Source organism: Nerophis lumbriciformis, linkage group LG04 (assembly GCF_033978685.3).
Source record: "Nerophis lumbriciformis linkage group LG04, RoL_Nlum_v2.1, whole genome shotgun sequence".
Taxonomy (NCBI): Eukaryota; Metazoa; Chordata; class Actinopteri; order Syngnathiformes; family Syngnathidae; genus Nerophis; species Nerophis lumbriciformis.
The window spans coordinates 2,678,338-2,699,158 of record NC_084551.2 but is presented as its reverse complement, the minus strand read 5'-3'; the positions used below and the strand labels follow the sequence as shown (position 1 = coordinate 2,699,158).

The 20,821-nt window shown below is 39.9% G+C and overlaps 1 protein-coding gene across 1 annotated transcript in view; it reads left to right on the top strand.

Annotated features, from left to right (window-relative positions):
- The first annotated feature begins 1,118 nt into the window (after positions 1 to 1,118).
- The window catches only part of gsk3ab (glycogen synthase kinase 3 alpha b), a 46,658-nt gene continuing 26,955 nt past the window's right edge, over positions 1,119 to 20,821 (top strand). Inside the window, exons 1-2 of the mRNA XM_061947477.2 lie at positions 1,119 to 1,225; positions 1,333 to 1,518. Coding sequence (XP_061803461.1) covers positions 1,344 to 1,518 — 175 coding nt within the window. The 5' untranslated portion in view covers positions 1,119 to 1,225; positions 1,333 to 1,343. The remainder of the gene's footprint in view (positions 1,226 to 1,332; positions 1,519 to 20,821) is intronic.

The window sequence follows — 20,821 nt, the reverse complement described above, 5'->3', positions numbered from 1 at the left end:
CATGACTGCAGTCCGGCCCACAGTGACAACCTTACCGTCAAGTTCGCCGACGATACCACAGTGGTCGGGCTCATCTCCAGGGGTGACGAGGCTGCCTACAGAGAGGAGGTCCTGAAGCTGACGGCCTGGTCTTCGGAGAACAACCTCGCTCTCAACACCAGCAAGACCAGAGAGATCATCGTCGACTTCAGGAGGAGCAGCACCGACCCTGCCCCCCTCTACATCAACGGCGAGCGTGTAGAGAGGGTCCACACCTTCAGGTACCTTGGAGTCCACATCTCTAATGACTTCTCCTGGACAGTCAACACCACATCAATCATCAAGAAGGCTCAGCAGCGGCTACACTTCCTTAGAGTCCTCGGGAAGTACAACCTGAAGCCTGACCTGCTGCTGACCTTCTACCGCTCGTCCATCGAGAGCCTGCTGACCTACTGTATTACGGTATGGTACGGCAGCTGCACTGCAGCAGACAGGGAGAGGCTGCAAAGAGTGGTCAAGACGGCTCCGAAGATCATCGGCCGCCCTCTCCCCTCTCTGACGGACATCTACACCTCCCGCTGCCTCAACAGAGCCAGTGCCATCATCAAGGACAGCACCCACCCTGGCTCTGACCTGTTCCACCTGCTACCCTCTGGGAAGCGCTACAGGTGCATTAAAACCAAAACAAACAGGCTAAAGAACAGCTTCTTCCCCAGGGCCATAACCATCCTGAACGGACTGCCCCATTGTCCCTCATAACTGCCTTCTCTTCGGTGCAATAACCCATTCCACCAACCACCCTGTTTTTTTTTTGTTTTTTTTCATGTATATATTCATTTCACACCATATTCATTGCACTTCTACATTTTTTATATTTTTATATATTTGCACATTGTTTTTCTTGCATGCACACATCGCACTGTATGGAATGGCCTCAATCTCGTTACCTTGCGTAATGACAATAAAGCTGATTCTGATTCTGATTCTGATTCTGAGTGCCTTAATTTGTCTGTAAATTTTCAATGTGTACTGTTTGTGTGTTCAATTGGTCAATAAAAAACTATGGAAAAAAAAGTCCTGGAACACATTTTGTTCTGATTTGCGAAGCAGCGTCTTTGACCCCAAAAACTCTACTTCCCATCAACCTTTGCGAGCGTGACGTCATCGTGCGTCAACTCCCCAGTCCCCCACCATCATCGTTCTACAGAGGAAGAAAGGGGGAGACGGGCAGCCTGTATAGAACGCTGTAAGTGTAGTTGTTTATTTATTTATTTCTAACAACATTCTTCTACATCTCACGTTGTCTCCGTTTGCCTGGCTGTCAATAACGCTCGCCGTTAATCCTGGCTTTAGTTCACAAAAATATGAGCGGCAGCGGGCGGCCCAGGACCAGCTCATTCGCTGAGCCTCCCGGAGCTCCTGGATCCGCTGCAGCCGGCGCCGGATCAGCAGTCGCCGGCGGAAGCTCGACGGGAAAGACTGGGGCTTCGCAAGCCAGTGGCAGCACCTCGACGAGCTTCGGGAATTTAAAACTGCCCCGTGAGTTGGTTTGCTTTTCCAGTTGGCCGGCCTGACGTTTCGTTACAAACAACACATTTTGTGGGTTTAATTGGTGTGACGTGTCGACATTTGTTACAGAAATGTCGATTACGCTCGCAGGGCTAATCTTATCTATAGCAGGCTGTTAGCTAACTTTGGCTAACGTTAGCCCTGTTTTCCCCCCAACATGGAGCCGGTACTATAAAGGGATTTTTTTCATTAACTCCAATATTCGCTCCTGACTACATTCCACGAGGTGAAAAAAACATTTGTGTGTTAATAAAATTCGATTTATGCCCAGTTAACGTCACCCCATGCTAAGCGCTAACGTTAGCATTAGCATCAGAGCTAATATTTTGTGGACGCTAACCCCTCTTTTTTTTATCTTCTTATCCAGTATCATTCTATCTTTTTCTCCAAATACGCATTGCACGGTTGGTTCTACAATAGCATATGGTAAAACATTTATAATGTGTTATGTAGTAGCTTTAACACAATTATTTCCCAGTGGCAATGATCACATTATAGACTCCTACACTGCAAAAAGTCAGTGTTCAAAAACAAGAAAAAAAAAATACAAAAATGAGGGGTATTTTACTTGAACTAAACAAAATTATCTGCCAATAGAACAAGGAAATTTGGCTTGTCAAGACTTTCCAAAACAAGTAAAATTAGCTAACCTCAATGAACCCCAAAATACCTTAAAATACCGTATTTTCCGCACCATAAGGCGCCCTGGGTTATAAGCCGCGCCTTCAATGAACGGCATATTTCAAAACTTTGTCCACCTATAAGCCGCCCCGTGTTGTAAGCCGCATCTAACTGCGCTAAAGGAATGTCAAAAAAACAGTCAGATAGGTCAGTCAAACTTTAATAATATATTAAAAACCAGCGTTCTAACAACTCTGTTCACTCCCAAAATGTACGCAAATGTGCAATCACAAACATACGTATATCAACATGGACAGAGCTGCGTGAAAAAAGCCACCCGGCCTCTTCGCGTAAACTTAAACTTACCTTAACCACTCGCTCATCTTTTCTTCATCCATCCCTTCGAGTTAGCTTTTATGATGACGCCGGCTGGAAAGGTCTCTTTTGGCAAGGTCTTCCTTTTGAATATCACCATGGGTGGAAGTTTCTGGCCATTAGCATGGCAAGCTAGAACCACAGTGAAGGATGACTTCTCATTCCCTGTGGTGCGAATATTCACCGTAAGTGCTCCCGTTGTATCCACAGTGCGGTTCACAGGAATATCAGTTGCTGTGAAATAGTAATCCGTGTGCGGATGGAGAGATTGCGTCTTTTCATGAACTGGATACCTGTCGCTTAGTAGGAGCCATTTTGTGGTCTTTACAGGTGTAAACACACAAAGGAAATGAAACGTACGGTGATATCCGCGCGCTTTTTCTTCTTCTACGCGGGCGGGTGGTTGCTTACAGTAGAAGAAGAAGCGCTTCCTGTTCTATGGGGGCGGGTGCTTACCTTGGCGGTTGCTTGCGTAGAAGAAGAAGTGCTTCCTGTTCTACCGGGAAAAAAGATGGCGGCTGTTTACCGAAGTTGCGAGACCGAAACTTTATGAAAATGAATCTTAATATTTATCCATATATAAAGCGCACCGGGTTATAAGGCGCACTGTCAGCTTTTGAGAAAATTTGTGGTTTTTAGGTGCGCCTTATAGTGCGGAAAAAACGGTAAGTAAAAATCACTACATATTCTCTACTGCTCGCTAGTGTTGCCATATCTGAGTTATTGTGCAGAAATATGGGGAAATAACTACAAATGTGCGCTACATTCGCTAACCGTGTTACAAAAAAGATCAGTTAGAATAATACATAATGTTGGATATAGAGAACACACAAACCCTTTATTTATTAAGTCAGAAATATTAAAGTTTGGTGATTTGGTAAAATTGCAAACAGCTAAAATGATGTACAAAGCAAACTATAACCTGCTACCAAAGAATGTACAACAATTCTTCTCAACTAAAGAGGAGAAATATAACCTTAGAGGAAAAAATAATTTAAAACATTTATATGCACGTACAACACTTAGAACTTTTAGCATATCAGTATGTGGAATTAAATTATGGAATGCATTAAGTAAAGAAGTTAAAAATTGTACTGATATGATCCAGTTTAAGAGGTTGTTCAAAATAATAGTGCTTACAGAGTACCGTATTTTCCGCACCATAAGGCGCCCTGGGTTATAAGCCGCGCCTTCAATGAACGGCATATTTCAAAACTTTGTCCACCTATAAGCCGCCCCGTGTTGTAAGCCGCATCTAACTGCGCTAAAGGAATGTCAAAAAAACAGTCAGGTCAGTCAAACTTTAATAATATATTAAAACCAGCGTGATGTGGGCGCGCATGGAATCGTATATCAACATGGACAGAGCTGCGTGAAAAAAGCCACCCGGCCTCTTCGCGTAAACTTAAACTTACCTTAACCACTCGCTCATCTTTTCTTCATCCATCCCTTCGAGTTAGCTTTTATGATGACGCCGGCTGGAAAGGTCTCTTTTGGCAAGGTCTTCCTTTTGAATATCACCATGGGTGGAAGTTTCTGGCCATTAGCATGGCAAGCTAGAACCACAGTGAAGGATGACTTCTCATTCCCTGTGGTGCGAATATTCACCGTACGTGCTCCCGTTGTATCCACAGTGCGGTTCACAGGAATATCAGTTGCTGTGAAATAGTAATCCGTGTGCGGATGGAGAGATTGCGTCTTTTCATGAACCGGATCCCTGTCGCTTAGTAGGAGCCATTTTGTGGTCTTTACAGATGTAAACACACAAAGGAAATGAGACGTACGGTGATATCCGCGCGCTTTTTCTTCTTCTACGCGGGCGGGTGGTTGCTTACAGTAGAAGAAGAAGCGCTTCCTGTTCTATGGGGGCGGGTGCTTACCTTGGCGGTTGCTTGCGTAGAAGAAGAAGCGCTTCCTGTTCTACCGGGAAAAAAGATGGCGGCTGTTTACCGAAGTTGCGAGACCGAAACTTTATGAAAATGAATCTTAATATTTATCCATATATAAAGCGCACCGGGTTATAAGGCGCACTGTCAGCTTTTGAGAAAATTTGTGGTTTTTAGGTGCGCCTTATAGTGCGGAAAATACGGTAAGTAAAAATCACTACATATTCTCTACTGCTCGCTAGTGTTACCATATCTGAGTTATTGTGCAGAAATATGGGGAAATAACTACAAATGTGCGCTACATTCGCTAACCGTGTTACAAAAAAGATCAGTTAGAATAATACATAATGTTGGATATAGAGAACACACAAACCCTTTATTTATTAAGTCAGAAATATTAAAGTTTGGTGATTTGGTAAAATTGCAAACAGCTAAAATGATGTACAAAGCAAACTATAACCTGCTACCAAAGAATGTACAACAATTCTTCTCAACTAAAGAGGAGAAATATAACCTTAGAGGAAAAAATAATTTAAAACATTTATATGCACGTACAACACTTAGAACTTTTAGCATATCAGTATGTGGAATTAAATGATGGAATGGATTAAGTAAAGAAGTTAAAAATTGTACTGATATGATCCAGTTTAAGAGGTTGTTCAAAATAATAGTACTTACAGAGTACAAAAAAGAAGAATTATGAGAAATACTTTCAACCTTATTGAAAATAAGATATTCTTCATCTCAGTATGTTAATAATGACTGAATTAATTAATTAATTACATATGACAAAACTGTTGTATACTAATTCATAGATGTTATTTTATTATATAAAAAGGTCAGTAAATGATTCTATATATTTGTAAACGCTTGAAGTGGGAAAGGGGTAGGATTAAATAAGCTTTGCTTCTTCCTACTCCTTTTCGGGCATGATGTAAAATGAAATGATATGAAATTGTGTGATGTATTATGATGTAAGTGTGTTCATGTTCCAAATAAACTAAAGAAAGAAAGAAAAGAAGTATATTCTCACTAATAACAAGTGCACTTTTCTTGATAGAAAAAAAACAATATGAGACCTTTTTTCTCAATATGTTGAAAAATGTTCTTAAATTGAGTAAATGCTAGTGCAGGGGTGGGCAATTAATTTTTACCGGGTCCGCATGAGCAACCCTAGCACTGCTGGAGGGCCACATCGACAATATTTCAATAAAATTTTGCTCAATATTATTTTTGATATATACCGTAAGATAAATAATAATAACAATAATAGACATGCACCTGGGGATAGGTTGATTGGCAACACTAAATTGGCCCAAGTGTGTGAATGTGAGTGTGAATGTTGTCTGTCTATCTGTGTTGGCCCTGCGATGAGGTGGCGACTTGTCCAGGGTGTACCCTGCCTTCCGCCCGATTGTAGCTGAGATAGGCTCCAGCGCCCTCCGCGACCCCAAAGGGAATAAGCGGTAGAAAATGGATGGATGGATTAATAATAATAATAATAATACTTTTATTTAACCTAACTTAACTTTATACCAAAAGCACTGCTTTGGAAAGCATTTGTACCCCTTTCAGAGATCACATTTAGTTCCCCTTAAACATCCTCATGTTGCACAATGAAATGTAAGCATAGGATGAAGTGTGCATTCCTGTAACTTTCTCTCGTATCAGCATTCCATGATTAATATAAATAAATTAACATTAATAATGAATGACAGTAAAATAAGCACACGTATGACTGAGGAGTCATAGTGTAACTTTGTGTGGTATATGAGTTGTCCGACTTTTTGTGTGGCCATAAACGCACCAGTGCTTTAGTTGTATGCGTGTTGGTGACAGGTGACAAGTTGGTTTTGGCCTGGTTTGTACGGCAGAAAATGACTCGTTTTTCGAGATAGAAGTGTTTTACTCGTGTTTTTGGTGTGGTTATGGCCGAATATAAACAGTTTTGCTCAATGAAGTGATCGATATAATTCCTGGCCTCGAAGCATCTCGAGAGACGTTACAATAATTGAACGGTGTTGACGAACACCATTAGGGCCGCTTGTTGTCACTGTCACTCGGAGTTGCATTTCAAAATTTCACAGAATAAATGTGTTTATTTTGTTTAGAATTCAGATGCTTGAGCAGTGCGCAATTGCGCAGGCGCGCACCTTAGAGGGAACGTTGCTTGGCAGTCCATGTCTTGTTGAAAACACGCCATTCGTCATCAACTTTTCTCTTTTTAGCGTCTCGGGAATAACCGTGCATCACTTGTCGCTGTGCGCCTTCACTCACAGGTTACACACGGACATACGCCCATAAATAATACTTTTCAAAATAAAGGCAGCACAGTTGTATTGCGCGCACGACATACCGTATTTTCCGCACCATAAGGCGCCCTGGGTTATAAGCCGCGCCTTCAATGAACGGCATATTTCAAAACTTTGTCCACCTATAAGCCGCCCCGTGTTATAAGCCGCATCTAACTGCGCTAAAGGAATGTCAAAAAAACAGTCAGATAGGTCAGTCAAACTTTAATAATATATTAAAAACCAGCGTGATGTGGGCGCGCATGGAGTCGTATATCAACATGGACGGAGCTGCGTGAAAAAAGCCACCCGGCCTCTTCGCGTAAACTTACCTTAACCACTCGCTCATCTTTTCTTCATCCATCCATCCCTTCGAGTTAGCTTTTATGATGACGCCGGCTGGAAAGGTCTCTTTTGGCAAGGTCTTCCTTTTGAATATCACCATGGGTGGAAGTTTCTGGCCATTAGCATGGCAAGCTAGAACCACAGTGAAGGATGACTTCTCATTCCCTGTGGTGCGAATATTCACCGTACGTGCTCCCGTTGTATCCACAGTGCGGTTCACAGGAATATCAAAAGTCAGTGGAACCTCGTCCATGTTGATAATGTTCTCTGGCCGGATCTTTTTTTCAGCTATCTTGTTTTTACAATATGCACGGAAAGTAGCCAGCTTTTCTTGAAAGTCTTTAGGCAGTTGCTGTGAAATAGTAATCCGTGTGCGGATGGAGAGATTGCGTCTTTTCATGAACCGGAAACCTGTCGCCATTTTGTGGTCTTTACAGATGTAAACACACAAAGGAAATGAAACGTAATATCCGCGCGCTTCTTCTTCTTCTATGCGGGCGGGTGGTTGCTTACAGTAGAAGAAGAAGCGCTTCCTGTTCTATGGGGGCGGGTGCTTACCTTGGCGGTTGCTTGCGTAGAAGAAGAAGCACTTCCTCTTCTACGGGGAAAAAAGATGGCGGCTGTTTACCGAAGTTGCGAGACCGAAACTTTATGAAAATGAATCTTAATATTAATCCATATATAAAGCGGGTTATAAGCCGCACTGTCAGCTTTTGAGTAAATTTGTGGTTTTTAGGTGCGGCTAATAGTGCGGAAAATACGGTAGATGTTTTTTCAACTTTATTTTGTAATTTGTGATTGCAGCTGTTCACATTCACTGACAATCACGCACGCGCATACGTCCACACGGAAGTAATACAAATAACGCTTTTCAAAACAAAAGCAGCACTGTTGTATTGCACACTCGACATAGATGCTTTTTAAAATTTATTTTGTAATTTATGATGGGCCTCACGCGGGCCGGACAGGGACGCACAAATGGCCGGATGTGGCCCGCGGGCCTCAGAATGCCCAGGTCTGTGCTAGTGTCATTATCTCGACATAATGATATGCGCTCGGCATTACATTTCTTGAAACCAGCAAACTTATACTAAATACTAGTTTATTGTTCTTAATGGAAAGGCAACGGCTTGTTACTCTCGGGGTCTACTAGCCGCTCAGGCAAATCATATGGTTTACAAATGCATTTTTCCATGGATAACATGACATCATCGCGCCAAATGCGTGCTCTTTCAGTCAATTAGTGCGCATATATACAGCCCGGCCCCCGGCCAAAAATGTTTTAATTGTAATTTTGAAGAATTCATCTGAATGTGCATGAACTATTTCTGTTCAAAATTGTTAGAAATGTCACATGTTTAAATATTAACTGTCAGTTTACTCTACTGTGCCAACTGTACTACTATATGAGTACGTATTTTCTATTGTTTCATGGAAAATAAAACAGCAAAGTCCATTTGGCTGTCATCTGTTTTAATTATGAGACACAGTTGTGACAAAGTCATGATTTTTTTAATTTCACGCTTGAAATAGGAAATTTTTACTTTGAAAAAGCAGTTTTATACTTGTAGATGTGTAGATGACACAGCTTTGCAACAGTTGATATTCTAGTTTCGAGCACGTTTTACTCAATATAGGTCATAAAATCTCAGCAACAAGCTGTAATATCTTACTGAGATCATTCAGGACCAAAACACTTAAAACAAATAAAACACTCTGACATAAAATCTGCTTAGAGAGAAGAATTATCTTATCAGACAGAAAATAAGCAAATATCACCCTTATTTGAGATATTTAATCTTACTTAGATTTCAGTTTTTGCAGTGTATGGTCTGTTTGTGTAGAGTTACCCCAACTAAACACTCTAAAACAGTGGTTCTTAATCTTGCTGGAGGTACCGAACCCCACCAGTTTCATATGCGCATTCACCGAACCTTTCTTTAGTGAAAAATAAAATGTTTTTTTTTTTTCAAATTCAAGACAAAGTGATATGTTTTTGGTAACACTTTAGTATGGGGAACATATTCTAAGTAACAAAGACTTAATTTAGAGTTATTTGGTTAGGGTTAGGGTTATAATAAGGCCATGCCGAATAAGGCATTAATAAGTAGTTAATAATGGCTAGTTAAGAGCCAATATGTTACTAATTTGAATGTTAATAAGCAACTAATTAATGGTGAATATGTTCCCCATACTAAAGTGTTACCATGTTTTTTTACTGGTGCCCAAAATGAACCGTGCATGAACATCACCTTATTCAAACAACAAAACCAACACAGTGCATAAACTCACAACAAATGACACACCTGCAAATCAGTGTGACTTTTGCTGTTGCCGTATCCATAATAAGCCGATACGGAGAAGTTTTTATTTACACGATGAGTCGGGTGTGTCTTGACCTCCGCCGAATCCCTGATCCCCAAGTTAAGAACCACTGCTCTAAAATCTCCTTATGGTTACTGCTGATAAGCCTCATTTTAATTTTGTATGTGTTCAATTAAGACAACACCAGTTAAATTGCTTACCAAACTGTTTATTTTGCCTTAAAATTCAACATATTTGAAACAATGCACTTGAATAGCAAACCCTAAGAATTGACCATGAATTGATTAACGTGGACCCCGACCCAAACAAGTTGAAAAACTTATTCGGGTGTTACCTTTTAGTGGTCAATTGTACGGAATATGTACTGTACTGTGCAATCTACCATATTTTTCGGATTATAACTCGCAGTTTTTTTCATAGTTTAGCCGGGGGTGCCGCTTATATTCCGGAGCGATTTATGTGTGAAATTATTAACACATTACCGTAAATAATCAAATAATATTATTTATCTCATCTGCGTAAGAGACGAAGTAAATGTCAGCAATCGTCACACACACGTCAACCAATAAGAATTCGGCGGGGGCGGGTCATGGCAGAAGTGCATTGCGCGTCATGGCAGAAGTGCATTGTGGGTCATGGGATGCTAACTGCTGCTACGTCCGTAGCTATTAAAATGAATTATTTCAACATTGGCGGTAACTTATAAAAACTGAGAAGGGCTGAACAAAAATGGCACCGAAAAGGAAATCATATACTGCAGATTACAAGCTGGACGTAGTGAAATATGCAGCAGAAAACGGCGATCGAGCAGCAGAAAGAAAGGGAGCGGCGCATACCAGGAACGACAACGAGGAAGAAGATTTAATCGGATTTAGCGATCAAGAGTGACAGATTGTTTGGTAAACGTATAGCATGTTCTATATGTTATAGTTATTTGAATGACTCTTACCATAATATGTTACGTTAACATACCAGTTGGTTATTTATGCCTCATATAACGTACACTTATTCAGCCTGTTGTTCACTATTCTTTATTTATTTTAAATTGCCTTTCAAATGTCTATTCTTGGTGTTGGCTTTTATCAAATACATTTCCCCTAAAAGTGCGACTTATACTCGAGTGCGACTTATATATGTTTTTTTCCTTCTTTATTATGCATTTTCGGCCGGTGCGACTTATACTCCGGAAAATACGGTATTAATAAAAGTTTCAATCAATCAATCAAACATTAAGCTCAAGGAACACTGCTGTAATGAGAGTCCGTGCCCTCTCCGCCCTCGTTTTATGAATTTAAAGTCCCTCCAAACCCAGACTCGTCCATCAGATTGCCAGATGGAAAAGCGTGATTCATCACTCCAAAGAAGGTGTCTCCACTGCTCTAGAGTCCAGTGGCGACGTGCTTTACACCACTGCATCCCACGCTTTGCATTGGACTTGGTGATGTATGGCTTAGATGCAGCTGCTCGGCCATGGAGACCCATTCCATGAAGCTCTCTGCGTACTGTACGTGGGCTGATTGGAAGGTCACTTGAAGTTTGGAGCTCTGTAGCAACTGACGGTGCAGAAAGTCTTTGCACTATGCCCTTCAGCATCCGCTGACCCCTCCCTGTCAGTTTACGTGGCCTACCACTACGTGGCTGAGTTGCTGTTGTTCCCAAACGCTTCCATTTTCTTATAATAAAGCCGACAGAAGCAGCTGCAGGACACCTGTCGGCTCAGTTAAAGTTTCAATAATATAGCTGCATAAACTAGTACCGTATTTTTCGGACTATAAGAGCCCCCCCCCCACACACACACCCACCCAAATCTCCCGAATTTGGAGGCCTCAAGGTTGGCAAGTATGTTCAAGGCCCGGTGGCCAGAACTGGCCCGCCGCATTGTCTTACGTGGCCCGCGAAAGCCTGGAAATTACGTGCTTTAATAAAGCACTTCATCTTTCTACCAAAAATATTTGTTCTTTCACTTTTGACAATACTAAAACATATTTGTTCTTTCAATTTTGACAGAAACATTGCTTGTGTTGCATACAATTACATGTCTTTTTACACTGATGATTATCTGACCGTGCAAAACCATTAATAAAACACAGGGGTGTCCAAAGTGCGGCCTGAAGCTCCAGTTATGTCGGATAAAAAATAACAGCAAAACTGTTAAAGAAAAATAGAGCAATCATTTTGCGGAAAAAAAACAAAAATTTTAATACTACTACCTCAGAAGAGTCCAAACTTTTAGGATACGGGCGCCATTTGGATTTGTTTTTATTTCGTTAAAAAGATAAAATGGACATCATATATTCAGTATCTAAAGACAATACTTAAGGTCAGCTTTGTGCTAAACATAAAAGTGTATTATTATTAGTAATTAATAATAATAATAGTGATAACAATTTTAGTGTTTTCTTATCACATTACTTTTTTGCTCGTATTTTTATGGTTTTGTTTTTTTTACCTGTGTAATAAGTAATAATAGTACACATTGTCACCTATACCGAAAAACTGACATTATGTTTTGTCTTTAAACTCATGGAATGTCTGCTTTAACATTTTTTTTTTTTTTACAAAATAAAAATATATCAAAATGGATCCCACTACTTGGACTTTTTAGCACTTGGCCCTTGTTGAAAAATTATTAACATATATTCTAAAACATTTTTTTTGTCATGACTTGGTCCTGGGGTTTAGTTTTTCTCGAAGTTAACGGAAAGTTGGCTCGGGCGAGACGGGAATGAAGGTACATTTTTATTTAAACACTATAAATACAAAACAAGGAAGTAAACAAAAGGCGCACACAATGGCGGAGAACAAACTATGAAACCAAACACTTGCACAAAGGCAAAAACTATGAACAACAAAAAACAGTAACTGTGGCAGTAATAAACAAAACTTACTTGGAATGGACAAAAAGGAGCAGCGTGAACGATGGACATGAAAAAAGAGTCAGAAATGTGCAGAGCATAAATGTGGGGATGTCACCAGAAAGACAAACTGAAAACACTGAACTTAAATACTACAGACATGATTAACGAAAACAGGTGCGTGACTCAAAACTTGAAACAGGTGCGTGACGTGACAGGTGAAAACTAATGGGTTGCTATGGTGACAAACAAGAGTGCACAATGAGTCCAAATGTGGAACAGGTGAAACTAATGGGTAATCATGGAAACAAGACAAGGGAGTGAAAAGCCAGAAACTAAAGAGTCAATAACTAAACAAAACATGACTAAAACAAAACATGATTACACATACATGACATTTTTAGAATAAAGTCTTGTCCCCCTGTCTAATGTTTTGAAAAGCATTTGTTATTCATCAATTCGTATGTAAAAAAAAGAAGAAGATGGAACTCCAATAGGGAACTGTGTGATGGAATATACATTATAATTATTCATATATATTCACTGTAACAAGTGCCCTCCTGAGAGCAGCCATAAATGCAATGTGACCCTCAGTAAAAACGAGTTTGACACCCCGCTTAAATGGATAACCATCCATCCATCCATTTTCTACCGCTTATTCCCTTTGGGGTCGCGGGGGGCGCTGGAGCCTATCTCAGCTACAATCGGGCGGAAGGCGGCGTACACCCTGGACAAGTCGCCACCTCATCGCAGGGCCAACACAGATAGACAGACAATATTCACACTCACATTCACACACTAGGGCCAATTTAGTGTTGCCAATCAACCTATCCCCAGGTGCATGTCTTTGGAGGTGGGAGGAAGCCAGAGTACCCGGAGGGAACCCACGCAGTCACGGGGAGAACATGCAAACTCCACACAGAAAGATCCCGAGGCCGGGATTGAACTCACAACTACTGAGGACCTTCGTATTGTGAGGCAGACGCACTAACCCCTCTGCCACCGTGGATAACATGAAACACAATTCAACCTATAAAGAGAATTTAAAAATCTGATATTTTAATAAATTAAATTGTGCAGTACTTGGTAGGCCCAGGATGTGTCTTTTCACGTCAGAGGGATTATTATAAAAAAACAAAAAAACATTGCCTTTACCTTGGCAGGACAAAGACTCGTGTACCACTTTCCTACGTCAAACTAATGCTTCTATGATTATCATCAATCGCTGTCCTTTTTGACAATACTGATACTTTCTTGACCTTTTTACACAGCTCACAAAAGCTTCCTCATTTTAACAGAACAACAAGTAAATGAAATCGACCCTGCAGTTTTCTTTCTGCTGATGCAGCGCCAGAGCTGTGACAGACATAGTTATATTCGCTAATGCCTGGACAATTGTGTTAACTTCCCCGTTGTGTGGAAATCAATTGTCGCTGTGCAGCAAGTGTTTTATCCGTCACATCACACTTATTCACACATCTTATTATCTAACTGTGGCGTGCCAAGCCGCTGTGTGAAAGTGCACACAGTGCCGGCAATATTTTGCTTCCTTGGGTTGTGTGTAAAAGGCAGACAAATGGTCGATTGCAAGGGTTTTTGATGTTTTTGGGGGAATTTTTTTTATTGTTTACAAACTGAAGGAGTAAGTAGCACCTTGAGGGGAAAACTCAAATGATTTTAATGAGAGCCAATAGTAGTTTTTGCTTTTGTTTAGTTATGTATTGTGCACTAAAAATGTATCTAGCATTCATTGCCACAAAATCAATGCATCATCTGATTTCCAACAACCCTAGCAAATTCAAAATGTAATAAGATAAGCTTTATACAAATGTGTTACTGTGTTCACTTTAGTTACTCGCTTTAAACCATTTTCAGTGTTATTATGTACTGTCAAAGTATCGAATTGGTACTCAAACGGATCGGGTCTGAGACCCAAAAATCGAATCAGTAATAGGGCTGGGTGCTTAGGCTTAAAACTGCATCAAGATGTAAGTGTTTCATATCGGTCAAAATCAATAATTACTGATATTTTTTATGACCTATCAAAAACAAGTACCGGGAGAAAAACGTATTAAATGTTAAAATTTTTATTGAAAATATAACCTTCTGATTTACTGTATTTTTCGGGCTATAAGTCGCTCCGGAGTATAAGTCGCACCGGCCGAAAATGCATAATAAAGAAGGACAAAAACATATATAAGTCTCACTGGAGTATAAGTCGCATTTTTTGGGGAAATTTATTTGATAAAACCCAACACCAAGAATAGACATTTGAAAGGCAATTTAAAATAAATAAAGAATAGTGAACAACAGGCTGAATAAGTGTACGTTATATGAGGCATAAATAACCAACTGAGATGGTAAGAGTCATTCAAATAACTATAACATATAGAACATGCTATACGTTTACCGTACCAAACAATCTGTTACTCCTAATCGCTAAATCCCATGAAATCTTATACAACTAGTCTCTTACGTGAATGAGCTAAATAATATTATTTGATATTTTATGGTAATGTGTTAATAATTTCACACATAAGTCGCTTCTGAGTATAAGTCGCACCCCCGGCCAAACTATGAAAAAAAACTGCGACTTATAGTCCGAAAAATACGGTATATTCTCCTCAGCTATCAATCAGAAAGTAAAGGAAATGTTGATAGAGCCATGGAAAACACTCAAATAATCAATGTAAACAAATAAATACTGAACAATAAGCTCTTAAAATTAAGGCGCAGAGATAAAATATATAAGAAATGCTTAATAAAGTAAAAACATAGTGTGAAAATGTAAGCATAGAGAAACCTGAGAAGAACAATTTCCTGCAGGTTTAGTGCCAGACTGTGGTTCGGCTAAGGAGGTCCACATTGGTCTGACCATGGTCCGTTTTAAAAAAATCTCAAAAACTGCCATACTGTCAAGATGACCGTTTCTGTTTTATTGACAATTTATTCGCTTTCTGCAGCACTCATTCTTGGTTTCTCTTCTCTCACCATGCAAATAAACATTGAGACAACAAGATGGTGCAACCAAAATTGATAGTTGAAACTGTTAACATGTCACTCCCACTGATCAGTGATCACTTCCTCCACTGCTCGGTTACCAGAGAACGGGCGCCTTTGTTCATGCAATAAAGTTTGCTTCGCAACTTCCGGTTTCTTACGACATAGAAGAAGAAAAAAAAAAATTGTTTTATCAGACACATTTTTTTATTGCTCATTGATTACGTGTCTATCACGATATATATTGATATCGTTTTATCGCCCAGCCATAATCGGGAAATATCTTGAAATTTGGCAAGTTCTTTCAGAAGTTCAACCTCTTAGTTTTGGGCAACTTGAGAGGCAGTTACATACAACTTGCCTATTTATTCCAACTTTTTTTATTGGCATTTTCAAATAGACAGAAAAAAGTGCAAGTCAAAACAGTACAATTTTAAAGTCAGTAAATGATTCACACCCTTTCCCTTAAAACCCAAACCACCCACCCACCCTCCCACCCCACTCAGGTCCCACTAACGAGGGACAAATGGCACAATTATGTAACAAGTAAGACGACAAAGACAGACACATGATCATACACACACACACACACACACACACACACACACACACACATACGAGGCCAGAGACAGACAGATATATATAAAAAAATATATATATAATAATAATAATAATAAAATAAAAAATAAAAAATAAATAATAATAATAATATATACCGGTAATAAAATAAAAAATAGAATAAAATAATAAACAACTTGCCTATTTAACGACAAAAGACTTGTTATGCACGCTACTGCACTGACTTGTCCACCTGCATTGCCAAAACACTTGTGCAACTAACCCTGCATGTCAATGATACCTTGAAACATAATCACCTGTGAATATGCTGATAGACATGCTGAAGTTAAATATGTACATGCAACAGAAATCACCATGTTCCTACAGTTGCTCTTCTGGTTGGGTTGGGTCAGTGCTTCTCAATTATTTTCTGCTACACCCCTCCTTGGAAGAAGAAAATATTTTGCGTCCCCCCCACTCTCTACGGCGACTATAAATAGCATAATTTGTCTATAAAATTGTTATAACTATACCTCTGCATAACATTAAAGGAAACAACACGTCGGCCTTTCCTCGTCTCCCGCCGTGGTTCCAGTGAAGCCAAGTGCTACATACGCTCCGTCATATTCTGGTATGGGGAAAAAAAGGATGTTCCACGTGGTCACGTGAAGCCCGTCCCACTATTTGAGAAGGACTGGGTTAGATTGACTCTATTCTCCAATTTACAATGTCTAACATTTAACCCCTTTCTGAAACCTGCAATTATTTGTGATTGTATGTAGGGCTGGGCGATATGGCCTTTTTTAATATCTCGATATTTTTAGGCCATGTCACGATACACGATATATATCTCGATATTTTGCCTAAGTCTTGAATGAACCCTTGATGCATATAATCACACCAGTATGATGATTCTATGTGTCTACATCAAAACATTCGTGTTCATACTGCATTAATATATGCTCATTTTAATCTTTCATGCAGAGAGGGAAATCACAACTAAGTCCATCCATCCATTTTCTACCGCTTATTCCCTTCGGGGTCGCGGGGGGCGCTGGAGCCTATCTCAGCTACAATCGGGCAGAAGGCGGGGTACACCCTGGACAAGTCGCCACCTCATCGCATGGCCAACAGATAGACAGACAACATTCACACTCACATTCACACACTAGGGCCAATTTTTAGTGTTGCCAATCAACCTATCCCCAGGTGCATGTCTTTGGAGGTGGGAGGAAGCCGGAGTACCCGGAGGGAACCCACGCAGTCACGGGGAGAACATGCAAACTCCACACAGAAAGACCCCGAGCCTGGGATTGAACCCCAGACTACTCAGCACCTTCGTATTGTGAGGCAGACGCACTAACCCCTCTTCCACCGTGCTGCCCTGTCTTAAACTCAGATATTCAAAATCAATTTACTGGGTTGAACATGACCTATTTTAATACAAATAACGTATTTTTCGGAGTATAAGTGAGTCATTTGACCAAAACTGTATTTATTAAACAGTTATTAAGCAATGGCACAAACATTCATGTCATTTCCAAAACAGAAAGTGCAAGATTGTCAGACATTTTAAAACAAGCTATGAGTGCACTTTTGTGCATGATGTTACTAAGATGACATATCAAAACAACACTAAATTAAAGTGCACTTTTTGTACAGAACGCCACTACAATAGTTTCAAACAAATAAAGTGCACTTTTGTGCATGATGTCACACAAGATATTTCAATAACTGTCAAATAAAAATGAGCTGCATAATAGGAAATCAAATAGTGTACCGTATTTTTCGGAGTATAAGTCGCACCGGGCGAAAATGCACAATAAAGAAGGAAAAAAACATATAAGTCGCACTGGAGTATAAGTCGCATTTTTGGGGAAATTTATTTGATAAAAGCCAACACCAAGAATAGACATTTGAAAGGCAATTTAAAATAAATAAAGAATAGTGAACAACAGGCTGAATAAGTGTACATTATATGAGGCATAAATAACCAACTGGTATGTTAACGTAACATATTATGGTAAGAGTCATTCAAATAACTATAACATATAGAACATGCTACCGGTATACATTTACCAAACAATCTGTCACTCCTAATCGCTAAATCCGATGAAATCTTATACGTCTAGTCTCTTACGTGAATGAGCTAAATAATATTATTTGATATTTTACAGTAGTGTGTTAATAATTTCACACATATGTCGCTCCTGAGTATAAGTCGCACCCCCGGCCAAACAATGAAAAAAACTGCAACTTATAGTCCGAAAAATATGGTATGTCCTTCGCTATGTGGTAGGTTCCTGCGGACGTTATCTCCTTCTGTTGTTGACAATTTTATTCATACGGTGTTGATGTGGAAATAGTTGCCTCTGCATTTTGTTGGTGTGGCGCTGAACTGAGATATTGACATGCGGAGAAAGCACTCTTCATTCTCTAGCAGGTGACTTTTCAAATGATGCTACATATTAGCAGTAATGCTACTTTTTGTAGCAACGCTTTTGCCCCACACTTGACAAATTACGTTTGTCAGTTCGACATATTCCCACCGCCAGACGATGGACCCCCTGCTGTTTTTCTTGGGAATTAATTATTCCTTCATTTGTTACCAGATTCGCACTTTCTTTCTCTCGTATTACCAATCGCACCACAGCTAACGTTACCCATGCCGCTACCTCTCTGCTCTGCGACGCCGTGTACGTATGTAAGAGGGTGCGCTTGCTAAAAGCAACTGCGTAAGAACGTATACTCGAATATCACGATATAGTAATTTTCTATATCGCACAGAGACAAACCCGCGATATATCGATATATCGCCCAGCCCTAATTGTATGTATGTTATCTGCACCAGTGTTTGATTAATATACTTGCTGCAGATGTTAATCTATTTATATTATGGGGGTCAAAAAGCAGGAAGGGATGTTCAGCTCGTCATCCAACACAATCTCAGCTGCCTGTCTTTGGAGCAAAATGACAGTGTCTTACTCCCATTTTGAGTCAAGGAGACATGGCAGTGATCCATAGGGGGGGTCCTGTTTAGACAAGCAAAGAAGTGAACAAGCCCAGGAAATGGTATCACTTCTGGGTGTGCTCCTGTCCACACAATTTCATCACAGGCTCCGACAAGCGCTTTGGGGGCGGGCCTCTCTCTCTGTCCCTCTATCCCTCTATCTCTACGTTTCTGTGTTGTTCTTTCTTTCCCAGTGTCATTGCTTCTGGTGTTGATTCATCAAATTGCTCCCTACGACCCGGCGCACACACCCTGTAAAAAAAAAAAAAAAAGACGGCACCACTGTTACCCTACTCCCCGACTGCCAACGCTGTCATTTACTATTTGATCTGGAAAGGCTCGTTTTTCCGCCGTGTAACATCAGCCCTGACAGTGACACTATTTGACTAGTTTTTAAGATGCATGCCTTGTACTCCCGACTGACATTTATTTTTACCCCCACAAGAAATGTTGGAGAAGGTCAACTTGTCTCTATAATAAAAGCCAGGAAGTGTTTCAACTGTCATACAAGTGCAAGAAGTAGCTTATTGAGTATACTGTATAGCAGGGGTCGGGAACCTTTTTGACTGAGAGAGCCCATCCATCCATCCATTTTTTACCGCTTATTCCCTTTGGGGTCGCGGGGGCGCTGGAGCCTATGTTAGCTACAATCAGGCGGAAGGCGGGGTACACCCTGGACAAGTCGCCACCTCATCGCAGGACTGAGAGAGCCATGAAAGCCAAAAATTTTAAAATGTATTTTCTTGAGAACCATATAATATTTTTTAACACTGAATACAACTAAATGCATGCATTTTTAAGTAAGACCAACATTTTTTTAGTATAATAAGTCTATTATTCTTTTTAATAACATTGTTATTCTGATGCTAACCAATAATAAATAAAATACTTCTTAATGCGACCCTCCTGTACCCCGAAGGACAGCTGGGATGGGTGCGGTAGAAAACAGATAGATAGATTAAAATGCATGAAAATGCAAAAAAAAAAAAAATAACACTGATTTCCAGCGGAATTATTCATTACTTATCGTGTTAAACAATGTCAGTTAAGATTTATCTGAGAGCCAGATGCAGTCATCAAAAGAGCCACATTTGGCTCGCGAGGCATAGGTTCCCTACCCCTACTATATAGGTTATTAATACTGTATACAAGTGTATATATATATATATATATATATATATATATATATGTATATATAGGTTCATTAACTAAAGGCTGTTTTTACTTTAAAGCAGTTCTTCTCAAATAGTGGGGCGGGCACCCTGAAGGTCAGGGGGCGCAATAGTTTGCCGGGGGCCAGGGTGACCCCGGGGAACATGCTTTATCGGCATTATGCCTAAAACCCCACTTTGAAAAGCTGTGCACAACAAAACATGCTCATTGTTGCCATTAATCTTGACTTCCGCATTTGGATTAAAAAGTAGAGATGTCCAATAATATCGGCCTGCCGATATTATCGGCCGATAAATGCTTTAAAATGTAATATCGGAAATTATCGGTATCGTTTTTTTTATTATCGTATCGTTGTGTTTTTTTTATTATTATTATTCCATCCATTCCATCCATTTTCTACCGCTTATTCCCTTTTGGGGTCGCGGGGGGCGCTGGAGCCTATCTCAGCTACAATCGGGCGGAAGGCGGGGTACACCCTGGACAAGTCGCCACCTCATCGGAGTTATTATTATTAAATCAACATAAAAAACACAAGATACACTTACAATTAGTGCACCAACCCAAAAAACCTCCATCCCCCATTTACACTCATTCACACTCATTCACACAAAAGGGTTGTTTCTTTCTGTTATTAATATTCTGGTTCCTACTTTATATATCAATATATATCAATACAGTCTGCAAGGGATACAGTCCGTAAGCACACATGATTGTGCGTGCTGCTGGTCCACTAATAGTACTAACCTTTAACAGTTAATTTTACTCATTTTCATTAATTACTAGTTTCTAGGTAACTGTTTTTACATTGTTTTACTTTCTTTTTTATTCAAAAAA